At 39.0% G+C, this 13,694-nt stretch overlaps 1 protein-coding gene across 7 annotated transcripts in view; it reads left to right on the top strand.

Annotated features, from left to right (window-relative positions):
• LOC131434255 (teneurin-m) overlaps positions 1-13,694 on the top strand; it is a 335,106-nt gene that overhangs the window by 123,466 nt on the left and 197,946 nt on the right. For all 7 annotated transcript variants that reach the window (XM_058600918.1, XM_058600919.1, XM_058600920.1 and 4 more), the window contains one exon: positions 10,587-10,766. In XM_058600918.1, the coding sequence (XP_058456901.1) occupies positions 10,649-10,766 (118 nt within the window). In that variant the 5' untranslated portion in view covers positions 10,587-10,648. The remainder of the gene's footprint in view (positions 1-10,586; positions 10,767-13,694) is intronic.

Genomic DNA, 13,694 nt, shown 5'->3' with positions numbered 1-13,694 from the left:
GGCACTATCTCAGATTGCAGCACAGCGGGTGCAGCCAAACAAAAACAACCGAACAAATATCTGATTAAGCATCGACAAACATCATAAAACAGAACGCACCATTTTTGTAGCCCTCCAGCGCCAACAGGAAGCAAAGGAAAAAATAAACTTCACTGAATAACAGCTCTAAAATAGTTTACAACTAGAACTTCTGAGCTTCTCCCCGGTCGACAGTTGCCGCCTCATTGAGGAACTCTTTCCAGTCCGGCCGGCAGACTAAAAGGCAAAGGTCGTTTGTTTATGACGATTCATTCTTTTCCGAAAGAAAAGGTCCTTCCCGGTCCTTCGTTCTGTTTTAATATGATCCCATTAGTACACTATTTTTTGCTGGTCTGTTTTTCTTCGAGCACGCAGCTCATGAACAACGCCTCACGCGTAGAAACGCTCGCACACAAACACACAGAAAAGTTTTCGGCGAAATTTTCCACGATACATATTCATAAAGTACATGAGATGCTTTTCCGTCGAAAAAGGTTACGTGTCCGGCACAAACGGTCGGAAATGACTCGCCCGCCGGTCATTCCAATTGCTGTTTGGCGAGCTGTGCGAGGATCGTAAATGAGAAAGTAGGCCACCACCGCCGCTGCCAGTCGTCGACATCAAAGCAGGCCCTGATGTCCCGTATCTTGAATGTCGACAAAGCAAAGTAGTAACTTTTTTACGACACTTGCTGGTAGCATGTCATTCCGGTCGACACTACTGTAGTAGCAACCCTCGACGAATGCCGTCGGTCGTAGTAGGCTCGGAATCTTTCCGGGTGCCAAATTCTTGCTACGTTACGTTCTAGACCAGTTTGTGACGGTGACACATGCTTTATGGTTGATATTAAGGGGATTTTTTCAATTTTCCATACTTTAAAACTAATTTAATCCTATACCGATTCTTGTTCCCTTCGAATTTTTTTTCCTTCTCTTCAAAATAAAGCGAGTTGGCCCGGCAATAGGCAGACAGATTTTTATTGCAGATTTATATTTCCCCTTTTACAGGGTTATTCGGTTCGTAATCCGAAATTTTAACGACTTTCTGTCATATTCAAAAAGCCTAATGGAGTTTTTTTTTCATTCTGGCAGTTAAATCATCCATACACAAACAATTCCGCATAGATTATGTAAATTCGCTTTAACTAGCAGTGGAGCAGCATTTACGGCCCGTGACGAGTGCTAAAGCGCGCATCTTTCGCATGAGAGCAGCCAAAAATGGAGCCTCACCTGGTCAATTTATCTTATCGCAACAGTTTCGTGGTTAGTTTATTTCTTTACAGATATGAAATGTAGGTACTCGTCATCCAAATCGTGACCGGCATCCGATAGTTTTTTTTTGGATTTGTTAAATTATCACGCCGACTGTACCAAACACATCCGGGAACCCCCACACGGAGGCAAATCATGTAGACTTTGACAACCGCGGCCAATGGTATCAATTTAACGCCCGGTTAAGAGAAGGGAACCGACTATGGCTGGCGACCTACCCTCCAGTGGTTGAAAGATGCAGGCAACGGATTTCGTTCGGTGTGAACGTTTCTTGGGAGCTTTCATAGGTCGGTTTTTATACTCACATCGGGTTCCAACGGGCGTCAATATGGCCGATCCAACCGAGCGTTTCTGATTGGACACTCGAAACGAATTGTGGGATTCTGTTAGGGCAAACTGTTTCAGAGCTGGTTGTTGGTTACATTATTCCGCTGAGTCAATAATTTTAATTATCTTCAATAAGCACCGGTAAATGGGAGCAGTATCATAGAAATAAATCACTTCTGTTCTCTGATGTTAGAAAGATTTTTAGTTACGATTTCGGAAAAATGAACACCTACTAGGTAATGAAAATTGTATGAGGACGCGAGTTTGGCATTATTTTTAGCTTGGTAAGTTTTACATCATTTTACCATTTACAGTCCGATTAGAACACTGAACTCTCCTGCGTTATTGGACTACTCATTACTCAGGCAAATTAAACATATGAAGAAATCTCTCGAACGGTTTTCTGCACACATTTGAATGGGTTCGAACGAAAGGGACACCGATGTATTGGGTTTGATATGAAGAAGATCAAAGGTCCGACAGAATAACGTTGATAACAGTTGCTGTATGAATCATAGTATGTTATTTAACATATCACAGAGAAAACACACAGAATCTCGCATCACTACGGCTCGTGCTAAGATTTTTCAATCTCATTGGTTCCAAACTGGGGCCTACCAATTTCGATCAAAATACTCCGGTTGCCTACGTGTCACCCACGATAATTCTTCAGCTTGATTCACCAGACAAAGTGCGTGATGCATCATGTCTGTCTCTGTCTGTCGGACACACTGTCATCGATGACGACCGGTCGGGAATAAACGTCACAAACATTAGTGTCAAATTTCAACTGAGAGTAGTACAGAGAAAGGGTGCACGAATTGTGCATGATAGTGATTGTGTGCAGTGTTCATTTTGCCGACGGCCTTTGAAACGCTTCTGCTTCATCGGCACTTGAAATTAAACGATGATGAGGTTGACGACGATGATGATGATGAACAAATATGAATTTACCCTGAGGCACTTTCGCTTTTTTTTTGTTGCATCAAACGATGCACGAATCACCACAATTATCAAGCATGTGTCGGGAATTAACGCATCGATGATAAGGTAGATTGTAAATACGCAATTTTGACAGGACTGCTGTCGGTTCCGATTCAATAGATTCGTTTAGGATATCTGGTGATCAGAATGGCTTGCACTAGAGTTTTTCTACCAAATTCATTCGAGCGAAAACCCGGAAATAACCGAAGACATCAAACACAAATAAGCAGAAGCGAACATTCTTTAGTATTGACCCGATGTCAAAACAATTATTCCAGCATGATTAACAAATCCAAACAGGAAAACCACAATCGCCAGTCAATCATCGCAGCATGCGAAGCTTGACGTATGGAAACCTTTGAACCACATCGACTTCCACGCAACAAAGCACGTCATGTGATAACAGCTCACTGCGATCCGTTAGAACAATGCCCTTTTTAGACATTTAACAAATCAACACTTTTCAGAGAGAGAGAGAGATTTGATCGAATAACTAGTTTTTTTAGACATTAGGTTCTTCGTATCTGGAACAAAATATATCTAAGTGTAAATGTCCAGAATCAAGCTCAACGAACTTTACATTCGTGTAATTAAATTAAGCCTCACAAAATCAATTAGGAAAGCAGTTAACACATTACAAAGAGGTTTACATTTTTTCCTACAAAAAATCACAGTATTGCGAAAGCAAATGGTGTCCTAATGGTAACAACAGCACTGAAAAGTGACTGAACACCCAACTTAAATCTAAACAATTCGAATTTCATTCACATTACAATAAAAAATACGTACAAAAGTTTAAAAAACTGTTTTAATCCACCTAGTGGTGCAATGATGCCTTTTTCATATCAATCATATTCTCATATATAATACTGTGAAATTCTATTCAAAATGTCTCTCGTGGATTCTTGAAAGAAACCAAGGGGTTGTTTGTGCATTAACTACTAGTATAACCTTCAGAATGAAAGAGGAGAAAAAAGGAGAAGAAAATCAACTAACATGACGTACAAATACTACTAGTTTTTATTCAAATTTTGAAGATTTTATACGCTTTTGACATCGTGCTCTAAACGGTGTGAATTCTTTATTGAATCTGAAAATATACAGTAATTTTTGGTAGGCCTATAAGACCTTTCATTTGACCCTAATATTGGGAATTTCGGTTCTGCAATCTCTGACAAAAGTGAGTAAGATCCATTTTGGGCATACGACTATTATATCCCGTCGTTAATCGAAAACCGGGAATCGATTTGTTTAGCTGTCTACTGATAATGGTTATCGATTTGTGTAGATTTGAGTCCGGTTTAGGAAATTTTTCACGGTTTTTGTTTGGCCACTTTAAGTGACGGTGTACAATATTTACCGGAACCAGAACTCGGATCCACATGACCACGAGACCTTCCATTTAAATCTAAGTTTATGGAAATCGGTTAAGCCTTCTCCGATAAATCCTAGTGAGATTGCTCAGCTCGACGAACTGAGTCGAATGGTATACGGTACTAGGTATTTTTACTAGTCGATTTTTCAAGTGATTGCATAACCTTTCTATATGAGAAAGGTAAAAATAAAGCAGAGAACACTAAATTTTGCTTTGAATTGTAAAAGATGTATGTAGAAATTAAATAATCACTAATTTCAACTGTAAAAGTAAGAATAACATCGTACTTCAGTAGGATCGCGATTTTCAATTTTTGATTGTGTTCATCCATGCAAATATAATTCGTTCCTCTCCGCCAAGACGAAACTGAAATATCTTCTGTAAAGAAGCTCAGCCGATTTTCTGTTGTCATACTTTCTTTATAATTGAATTCAGTGAAATTTGTGCTTATGATAAACCAACCAACAATACGATAAATTCTTGTTACTACACCCCATAGCTTCTTCAAAAATGATTTTCAATCGAATTTCGTCAATACTGATTCCCAAATCTTTGGTATAATTTCAAAACTACACAACCTACGAGTTTCGTTCAAAAACGAACACGAATAAGTGGGGAAACGAAACACAGAAAACGAATACTGTAAGGAAGTGGAGTCAACTGATTCACATATTTTTGTTATAATTTGCAATACACCTACCATTAAAAACAGTAAGAAGATAAATTATTGAAAGCATAAGAAATTTCGTTATGTCCAAACGAAAACTATTCGAAACTTATTTAATAATTCATTGCAATCTCAGGGTACATAATTCAACTAGTTCAAATTGGAAAACACCTTCTCTGAGTAGGTAGAAAAAAGCGAGTGGGTAATGTCAGAGACATAGTTGGATGTCGTGAATACGAAAATAACTGACATGTTCCTGAACACTTCCGAATATCAATTAGTTGATCAATTGTGTGAATTATGCAAGCATTCCCCTTTTTCACTACTAGAATTTGAAACGGTGCACCTAAACTAAAGTACAGATCAGTTACATTAAACATTCTGAAACACAAATATTATGAAATAACCAGTATAGTTCTTTATTATAAAATAATAGATTCTTTTATGAAGGAGTTCGTGTTGGAGAGTAATAAGTTGAATTCGAATTCCGATGAATGCCGCTGACTTTTGTCATCTATTTCCAGGCTGACCTGTCGTCCGTATGGTTAGGTACAGCTACACAACGTTCACAACCGATTATAATCTTCCAATGAAGAAAACATTAATTCGCTGGGTTGATCAATGATACAATAGGCCTGTGATATGAAAAGTATGATATATGTATATCTACGGCTTTCTACATTGATGCTCCTAGCAAATACGAGATCAATACATGTGCCTCCAAGGGTAGTGTAGCTTGTGAAGAAGCAGATTTCATATCCAACTTCATATAGTTGCTCATGGAATCAATGAATTTAATATTATCTTGTTTTGAAGCATCTATATTGAAATTCCCCACAACTATCATTGGCGTAATTTCACGTGAATATAAAGATAAATTACGCATGATTAAAAATTGCTCCTCTTTGTAGGTTGTATCTGGCGAAATATATAGAACAACCAACAGTATTTCTATGCCATTTGGCGTAATACCAATTGAAAATATTTTTAGAAAATTTGCCTTCAGTTGAGGACTTCAGCACTACGTATTTATTACTTAGGTTAAAAATTTCTCTTTCTCTCTTAGAGGGTACATTGCGGTGTTAAGAAATTTTTTCCTTTCGCAACATTTGAGTTTGTATTTTTCAGGAGAAGTAAAATACAGATTAATCTGCATATGTGACGACCTTGTTTCGCACGGCATATTTCCAAATGACACCCATACTAGTGCAAAGATGTGTTCTATATCACTGACGGTATTTCCATTTTGATAAATCTAATGATTTTGGTACGAAAGAGAAAATTCAACTAATTACTAATTATGGTTAGTACGGCGGCAGCCAGTATTACCGAGTTAGTATCCTAGTTGTTAGCCTCGTTTCGTGGATTTTTACGAAGAAACACACAAAAGAAAATGTCTGACCGTGGCAAAGAAGGAAAAGTTAAGGGAAAGGCAAAGTCCCGCTCGAACTGTGCTGGTCTTCAGTTCCCAGTTGGCAGAATCCACCGTCTGCTCCGGAAGGGAAACTACGCCGAGCATGTCGGTGCCGGTGCACCGGTCTATCTTGGCTGCCGAAGTGTTGGAATTAGCCGGTAACGCTGCCCGTGACAACAAGAAAACGAGATTCATCCCTCGCCATCTGCAGCTGGCCATCCGTAACGACGAGGCAGTGTTGCTCCCGAAGAAAACGGAGAAGAAGGCCTAAATTGCGATTTCCGGAACATTATTGTGTTACCTCTTACAAACCCCGTGCTTTTCAGGACGACCACATCACTGTGATAAGGAAATATTTAAGATTGCTTTGAGTTTAGCTCGTTGTTGATACGCCTGGAAAGTATAATGCGCAAATCAAGTTCAATTTGTTCATTTCTCAGAAGTAAAATACAGTTTAATGTGTATATGTGGCAACTCTGTTTCGCACGGCATATTTCCAAACGACACCCATACTAGTGTAAAGATGTGTTCTATATCACTAATAACGAAAAAATTCAACTAATGCTTTATGATGATTTGTAGCAATAAAAAGTGCTTTGAATTGTCGCGACCAACAGGATCTGCTTTCAGATCCGAGATAGTTCTTTGTGTGTACACTGAAGACTTCAGCTGGCAGGCTAGGCTTATGATGTGGTTTCACTGTGTGGCCTGCCCAATGATACTCTCCTGTGTGTCTTCTGTAACCGTTGTTTACAAAATGATAGAAAAAGTGACAAAATCACCTTTTATATCGCTGGAGCAGCACATATTTTGTTCTGTTCCTCCGAATTTCGAATCTATTGGTAGTTAGATTATATAAATTCTTCCACAGATCACTGAGCTATGAGCGTTCGAAATACGAGAAAGGCAAACAATCGTCATGCGTTTTCCTCTTTGATACTCGTTGATACCAAACATTACAGAAAAGTTTAATTTTGAACTATCTGAGATAGTGTTACAACACTGAAAATTTTATCATAAAATTGTGATCATATTTCCGATGGCAGGTAGCAAAAATTATGTTCATACGTTAGATGCAACAAGAGATATTCACGATCAAAAACTTATCACTCTCTTCTCAAAGGGTAAATTTTGAAAAGGCGCCCCATAGTAAAGTAAGTCGTATTCACGACAAAACTGCTCAGCATCCCGCTCCCAGATTAGTACCGAGCGAATAGGAGTTCCGAAGAATACGAAATTCTCTTTCAACGAATCTAAACGAATGTCCTTTGAACTTACAAACGTTAGAATCTAGGATTTTAATTTATGCTTTTGCTAAGATAATACTTCCGTAACACCGAACTCTGATTTGTAACGCTCTACGTATTGAGCCAATCCAAGCGTGTAATGAAAATAGAGAAATGGTAACTAAGTGACATTTTTCTCATATCCCACAGTGTCCATCATATGATAAAACAGGTGAAACAAGAGCTGCTTCGTGTGATATCATCACAAATTCATGGTTCCATTACTGGAGGTGAAAAAAAACATGATCCCTCAGATATTTCGAACAGCCTGTGGATACATGTATTAAAAATATCTAAGTCAGTTTTTTTTCCTAAGAAAAGTGAAAAATTGTTATCGTGATTGCATCTAAAGTTATAATTTGTATTACGAAGAGGCCAGTGACAATGATAATTGCAGGGTTGTTACTGTCGCGAGGATTTCGCGGTTTCCGCGAAATTCACATTTGAGAATCATTTTTTCAAAAAGCAAAGTTCATTTTATGAAACCCCAAAAAATTAAAGATATGCGGACGTTTCAGTAATTAGTCGAGTTGGCCGAATCGATGAATTTTCACCTTGATAAAACCCAAAATTTACGAGGAGGGCGACTCTAGCAAATAGTTTCTTCAGTGGACAAAACTTCAATTTTCTGCTCTCGAGTTGGGCATTTCATGCCCGAAGAAGGAAAAGTTTAAACGTTTATCTAGTGCTGGACCTGACGGAATTCCATTCGTAATGATAAGAAATTGTTCTAACAGTTTATTGCTTCCACTATCAACAATTTTCGATTGCTCTTTGCGTTCTGGAATTTTTCGTGAAATATGGGAGATATTGTGATCCTGTGTGTTTCCAGTTTACAAAAGTATCCAACTACCGTGGAATTGCTGCTTTGTGCACTGTATCGAAGTATTTTGGAATTATAGTTCTGGATTCTAAAACACATAATTGCTCTGTCTACATATCTGAGACTCAGCATGGATTCATGCCAAAGCGTACAACTTCCACAAATTTAGTAACCTACACTTCCCTCATCCTACGTTCTTTTCAAGCACAAGTAGATGCTATATACACTGAGGTCTCTTTTTACGCGGAGGATACGTACCGCGTAAAAAACCGCGCAAAAAACCGCGTAACTTCGAACAAATTGTTTTATGCCAAAGGTTTTAAAAATTCATGAAAAGTCGAGATCTGTTGTAATCCGCGTAAAAATAATGAAAAAAAAGACCTCAGTGTGCACCGATTTCTCTGCTGCGTTCGTCAAAATCAATCATCACATAATGATCCCCAGATTAAGTAGACTGGGATTGAACGGATAATTTTCTGATTGTCTTCGATCACATCTAGCTGGTCGTGAAATGATAGTGAAAATAGGAGACTGTACAACCTCACCATTTGCTGTTATCTCTGGAGTTTCTCGAGGAAGTCACCTTGGACCGTTTGTATTTATATTGTATCTCAACGATCCTAATTTTTCGATCAAGTGTATGAAACTATCGTTCGCCGATGTCGTTGGTGTAACATTAACAAAATGGTTTTAAATACCACTAAATGCTCAGCAAACTCTTTTAGTCGCAAAAGTATGGTTAAGGACCTGGGTGTTTTTCTGGATTCCAAGTTAAATTCCAAGGGGCAAATAGAGATTACTATCTCCAAAGCCTCTAAGCTATTAGGATTTATTTTCCGCGTTACTACAGAATTCCTTGTATTGTATTCCTTGCGGCAGAACAGACATACCCCAACGTGATCTGGAATAATTCCGGTGTTTTTGGACCGCTGCGGCTCCGTATGAGTCAGCATGGACTAGAAGAAAATCTGGTTTTTTTTACACTGGACGCATCAAAATTGATCAACTGTATCAAGAGCTATGAATTTTTGAAAAAATAAATTCGTTGAAAATCCCTACCCGAGCGTTTAGGTGTTAAGATATCCTTTAAACTTACCGAGTTACCATGGCTGCTGCGAACTGATTGGTCTCGATTTATTATCTGTCCGTCGCGATGTTTGTAAGGCTAGTTTTGTGGCAAACCTACTACAGTCGCGAATCGATTGCTCCGAGCTATTGCAATTGTTACAATTAGACATTCGACGTCGTAATCTTCGATCCTATTTTTTCATCGGATTCCCTATACTAGAACTAATTATGGATATAAAGAGTCCATTACTAGCATGTGCCGCATATATAACAAATGTTTCCATTCTTTCGGCTTTCATTTATCACGTAATGTTATCAAGAAATCATGTTATTGTCTTATTAGATTTAATTATAATAGAAGCACTAGATTTAAGGAAATGTATCATTTTAATGACTGTAATCTATTGATGCCAAAGATGAGGAGGTTTTATGCCTACTGGAGAGCAAGTTTGACAGAAACTGACTCCAGTGGGCTTTTCCCTGCTCCAAATAAAAGAATAAAAGATGAGAAGAAAAAGAAAGACATTCAGCGTAAAATCAGACAACAAGAGAAGGCGCTGTCTTAGAAAACAAAAGCCAAACAGGAGGCGATAAATAAATGAAAATATAAAGACCAAATCAGATCATCCTGATGTGGTCTACCTTAGGATTCTTCTTACCGAGAAGGAAAAGCTTACCGAACAAGAAGATCTTGAAACAAAGAAAAATGTCTTCGCAGAAATCTGTTGAACTGCTTTCAAAAACACCAAATTGTGGGCAATTTTATTTTCGCTTCTACATTTTCCGTACATCAGAGAATATATAAGGACATCGAAAAAGATGGAAAATTAAAATGAAATCGTTTTCATGGGGTTTCTCAAAGTGACGCGTTGTATGCGGAATTTTTTATTGTGTTTATATGACAAACTTATGCAGATTATTAGATTATATTAAAGTGGATTTTTAAGTTCTGCGAAAAGTAACACCTGCTTAAAAATAGTGGTGTAAACGCTTCGCTCGAATATCGCGCGTTTTAGTTTTCAACTTCGCGCGGATTTCGCGCGTTTTGATTTGGAAATGTTTCATTGCTCGCGGAAAAAAAAACATATAACGCTACTTTACTGCTAATGTGAATGCTTATTGGTTGCATGGAAACAATTATTAGCAGTAGATTAGAAACTTTTGGTTCTATCGCACACTTGACCGAAGTATTACTTTTTTCATTCCAGTATTGACCCTAAATCTACATGTGCATCCATATCAAATAGTGCGTAATGTGATTTTTTAAATCTTTCATCACTTACGTTTATGCCGACGAATCGACGACACTTGTAAACTTCCATCTCATGATATAAAATTTTCTCTTTGCCACAGGCTGCCTCCTGGACGGAGTTCCGCCTTCAGCTCCACCAGATGTACCACCGCGTAATCCAACAATGAATCGGATGAATGGTCGTGTCACCGGTAACCCTACAGAGCTAGGCGTCGATTTCGAACCGTCGTGTCTGGTGCGAACGCCGTCGGGCAACGTGTACATTCCGAGCGGAAATCTAGGTGAGTTCTCTCTCTCTCTCTCTCTTGTTATAATGCAGAACCCTGGTCTCTTCTTTCTGCTTCGGTGGGCAAGCTGAAAAACCAAAGACGATGAATAAACGTTGTGATAGGGTAAATATTTGAAGATCACATTACCACGGACCCCGCCGTCAGCCCTCTTGAAAAGTGACACCAACAGGCGGGGGCAACAGCGCACAGAAAAGTGCGAGAACTTGCTTTTGATAAATTATTTAACGCGAATGCAAAACAAACAGATGCCACCCACGATGGCCGCTAGAGCAGTAGTACTAGTGCCGAATGGTAGAGGGCAGTACTCTAGACCAGGACCAAGCACCGCGTGAGGCGTTTCTATTTCTGAGTATCGAAAATTAATTAAAACTGCTGTCAATTGAAGTCGAAACACCTGACGATTGCAGGTACCGTTCGATGGTTCATAGCGAGAAGGCCATCATGATGTTGTTGCTTTTGCTGTACCGAATCATAATGGTTCGGCTCATGGCGTTCGGTAGCGTGTTTTGTGTCTCTGTCAGATGATCAAAAACATCAACATTCGCTCTTATTTTTAAATTGGATCTCGGTGTTCACCAAAACATAGAAGGTGGAAAAAAGTTATCAAGCGAAAAGCTTTCCGTTCGAATGCTTTTTTTTATAGGTACCACGAAACGATCCACCACGGCTGGGTTCAGGTGACTTTTGTTTTGGTTATTGAATTTCAAAGAATTTCTCGATTTCCGGTGGAAAGAGATCTAACGAAAAAGCACGAACTAAACCGGGTGAAACGAGGTTCTAATGATCAATCTTGCGTGATGCAGCGAAGGGCATCACGTTGATTAGCGTGAGCAGCATAGCGGATGATAAATTCAACTACTAGGGATACTCGTCCATTTTGCTATCAAACAACATTCGACAGCTACGCGGACAACGCTGTACATCTCGATGTATCAGCAGATGGAACATGTGTCAATTGTCAATTCACTTCAGTCGTTTTAATTGTTATGTCCTCGTTTCGTTTACTTTCCGCTATTTGCATACCAATCATCGATCATAGAGATCTAAAATCTTTTGTTTTTTTAACGCTGGACTGGAACCACTTGGCCAACGGATGGCAGATGCTCGATCATTAGTAAAAAAAAAGTAGTCATACCCTCTTGACCACGTTCTTCAAATACTGCGACCACAGAGACTGCACGTTTCGTGCGACATTGGGAAAGAAAATATTACTTCACCAAAGTGCACCCCTGGGGAGAACTGGTCGCACCTCTAACCACTGGTATATTCAATTATGCAACCACAGCACCGTCGCTAGAGAGCAACATGATCCAGATTGCATCTCTGTCAAGTCGGTCCCCGTTTACTTTTTGATGGACAGCTTCGTCAGGCCTCGCAAGTCATTTAATAATTTTCCACCTATTTGGTTTCGATGCTTCGGCACGTGTAGGTTGCACGCCTTTGGCCGACCTGTGTGTCTGATCCTCTCGATGTCTTGAAATTTGATTATTTTTACACTTGTCAAGCGCTTCACTGCTTGAACCATCCCTCGAGCGAACGCAACTGAAATGGCATTCTTTAGGTTATGAATTGAAACAACAAAAAAAGTTAGTGAAGAAATCCGTGCACTGTCTAGTCTACTACAGACGTAGCAACCGATGCCGGTAATGGGAAAAGTGTGCACGTGCTTTGTTACGACACCACGCTGGACCGGCAGAGCCTACTATATGACTGAGCAGTCGAGTCCGAAAAATTTTGCTTTTATCTCGATCTCAGTGACAGCAGAAAAAACAGCCAACTGCTTTGTGAAAGTGATACGATCAAAGCCGCACACGGTTTTACCGTGCTCTGGGGTTTGGAGGCTGGTCGTGTTTTTCGGAGATGGTTAAAAAAGTGCGTGAAATGATTACATTTACAAACAAAACGAACGAATATATGGATATGTAGATCTGTGCCAACCATGTTGAACCTTTCCTTTTGTTTGGGATCTCCGGCAGAAAAGGAATGCAGTACGATACTTTATCCGAGTACGAGTTGTTTGGTCCGAGAAGCTGTAACAGCAGTTTGGAAACGCGAACAGGCAAAAAAACTAAACTCTTTTCCTTAAATTTCACCAATGACAAGCATAATCTACGAAACAAAACAGTTTCGAGGCGAACTTAGAGGAATATTAACTTTTTTAAATCGTTACAGTAAATGACGGTATAAATTCCTGTAATTTCGGAGCTGAAGTAATAATGCAAATAAAATTCAATAACAGTTCACGAGACCAGGAGACCTTTCATTTGAGCCAAAGTTTGTGCAATTAGGTTGAGCCATCTCCGAGAACATGAAGTGAGTTCAGTTGATAGTCTGTCGTTTCGGAACCGAAAGTCGCACTTGGACAAAATTTAATAGAATTTTACTGATGTTGGCAAAAAATAGTAAGACTTTGTTCATAATTTCAAAAATCTTCATTTATTCTTCCAAATTTATTTCGTCTCCCTCAAAGTAGGCCCCAATTGTACCTTGTGCCAACATTTTTTCCAATCCTCGAAGCAATTGTTAAACTCAATTTCTGAAATAGCCTTTTTATGCGCGTAGTGATTCACGTCCTCTTTTACGAATAGCTTCGAACAAATGACGCATAACACTCAAATAGTATTCCTTGTTGACAGTTTGGCCGGTCGGAAGGAAATCGGAATGCACCTCACTTCGATAATCAAAGAAAAAAACTATCAACATTACCTTGATTTTTGATCAACGCGTTCTCGACCTTCTTTGAACAACTTTTGCAACATTCTAAACGTTTCGGTACCAGAAATCTGGTTCCTCACAAAAAATCATGGAACTTCTTTGTTGAATAATTTTATTCATCGTAAAAATCACATCGATTGCATTTTTATTACTTCAGAAAGACAGACTGATACTGAATATTATGACGTGACACTTGATGTGACT

Source organism: Malaya genurostris, chromosome 3 (assembly GCF_030247185.1).
Source record: "Malaya genurostris strain Urasoe2022 chromosome 3, Malgen_1.1, whole genome shotgun sequence".
In the NCBI taxonomy this organism is placed as follows: Eukaryota; Metazoa; Arthropoda; class Insecta; order Diptera; family Culicidae; genus Malaya; species Malaya genurostris.
The sequence above is the reverse complement of the archived record's forward strand: the minus strand, read 5'-3'. Positions and strand labels throughout refer to the sequence as shown.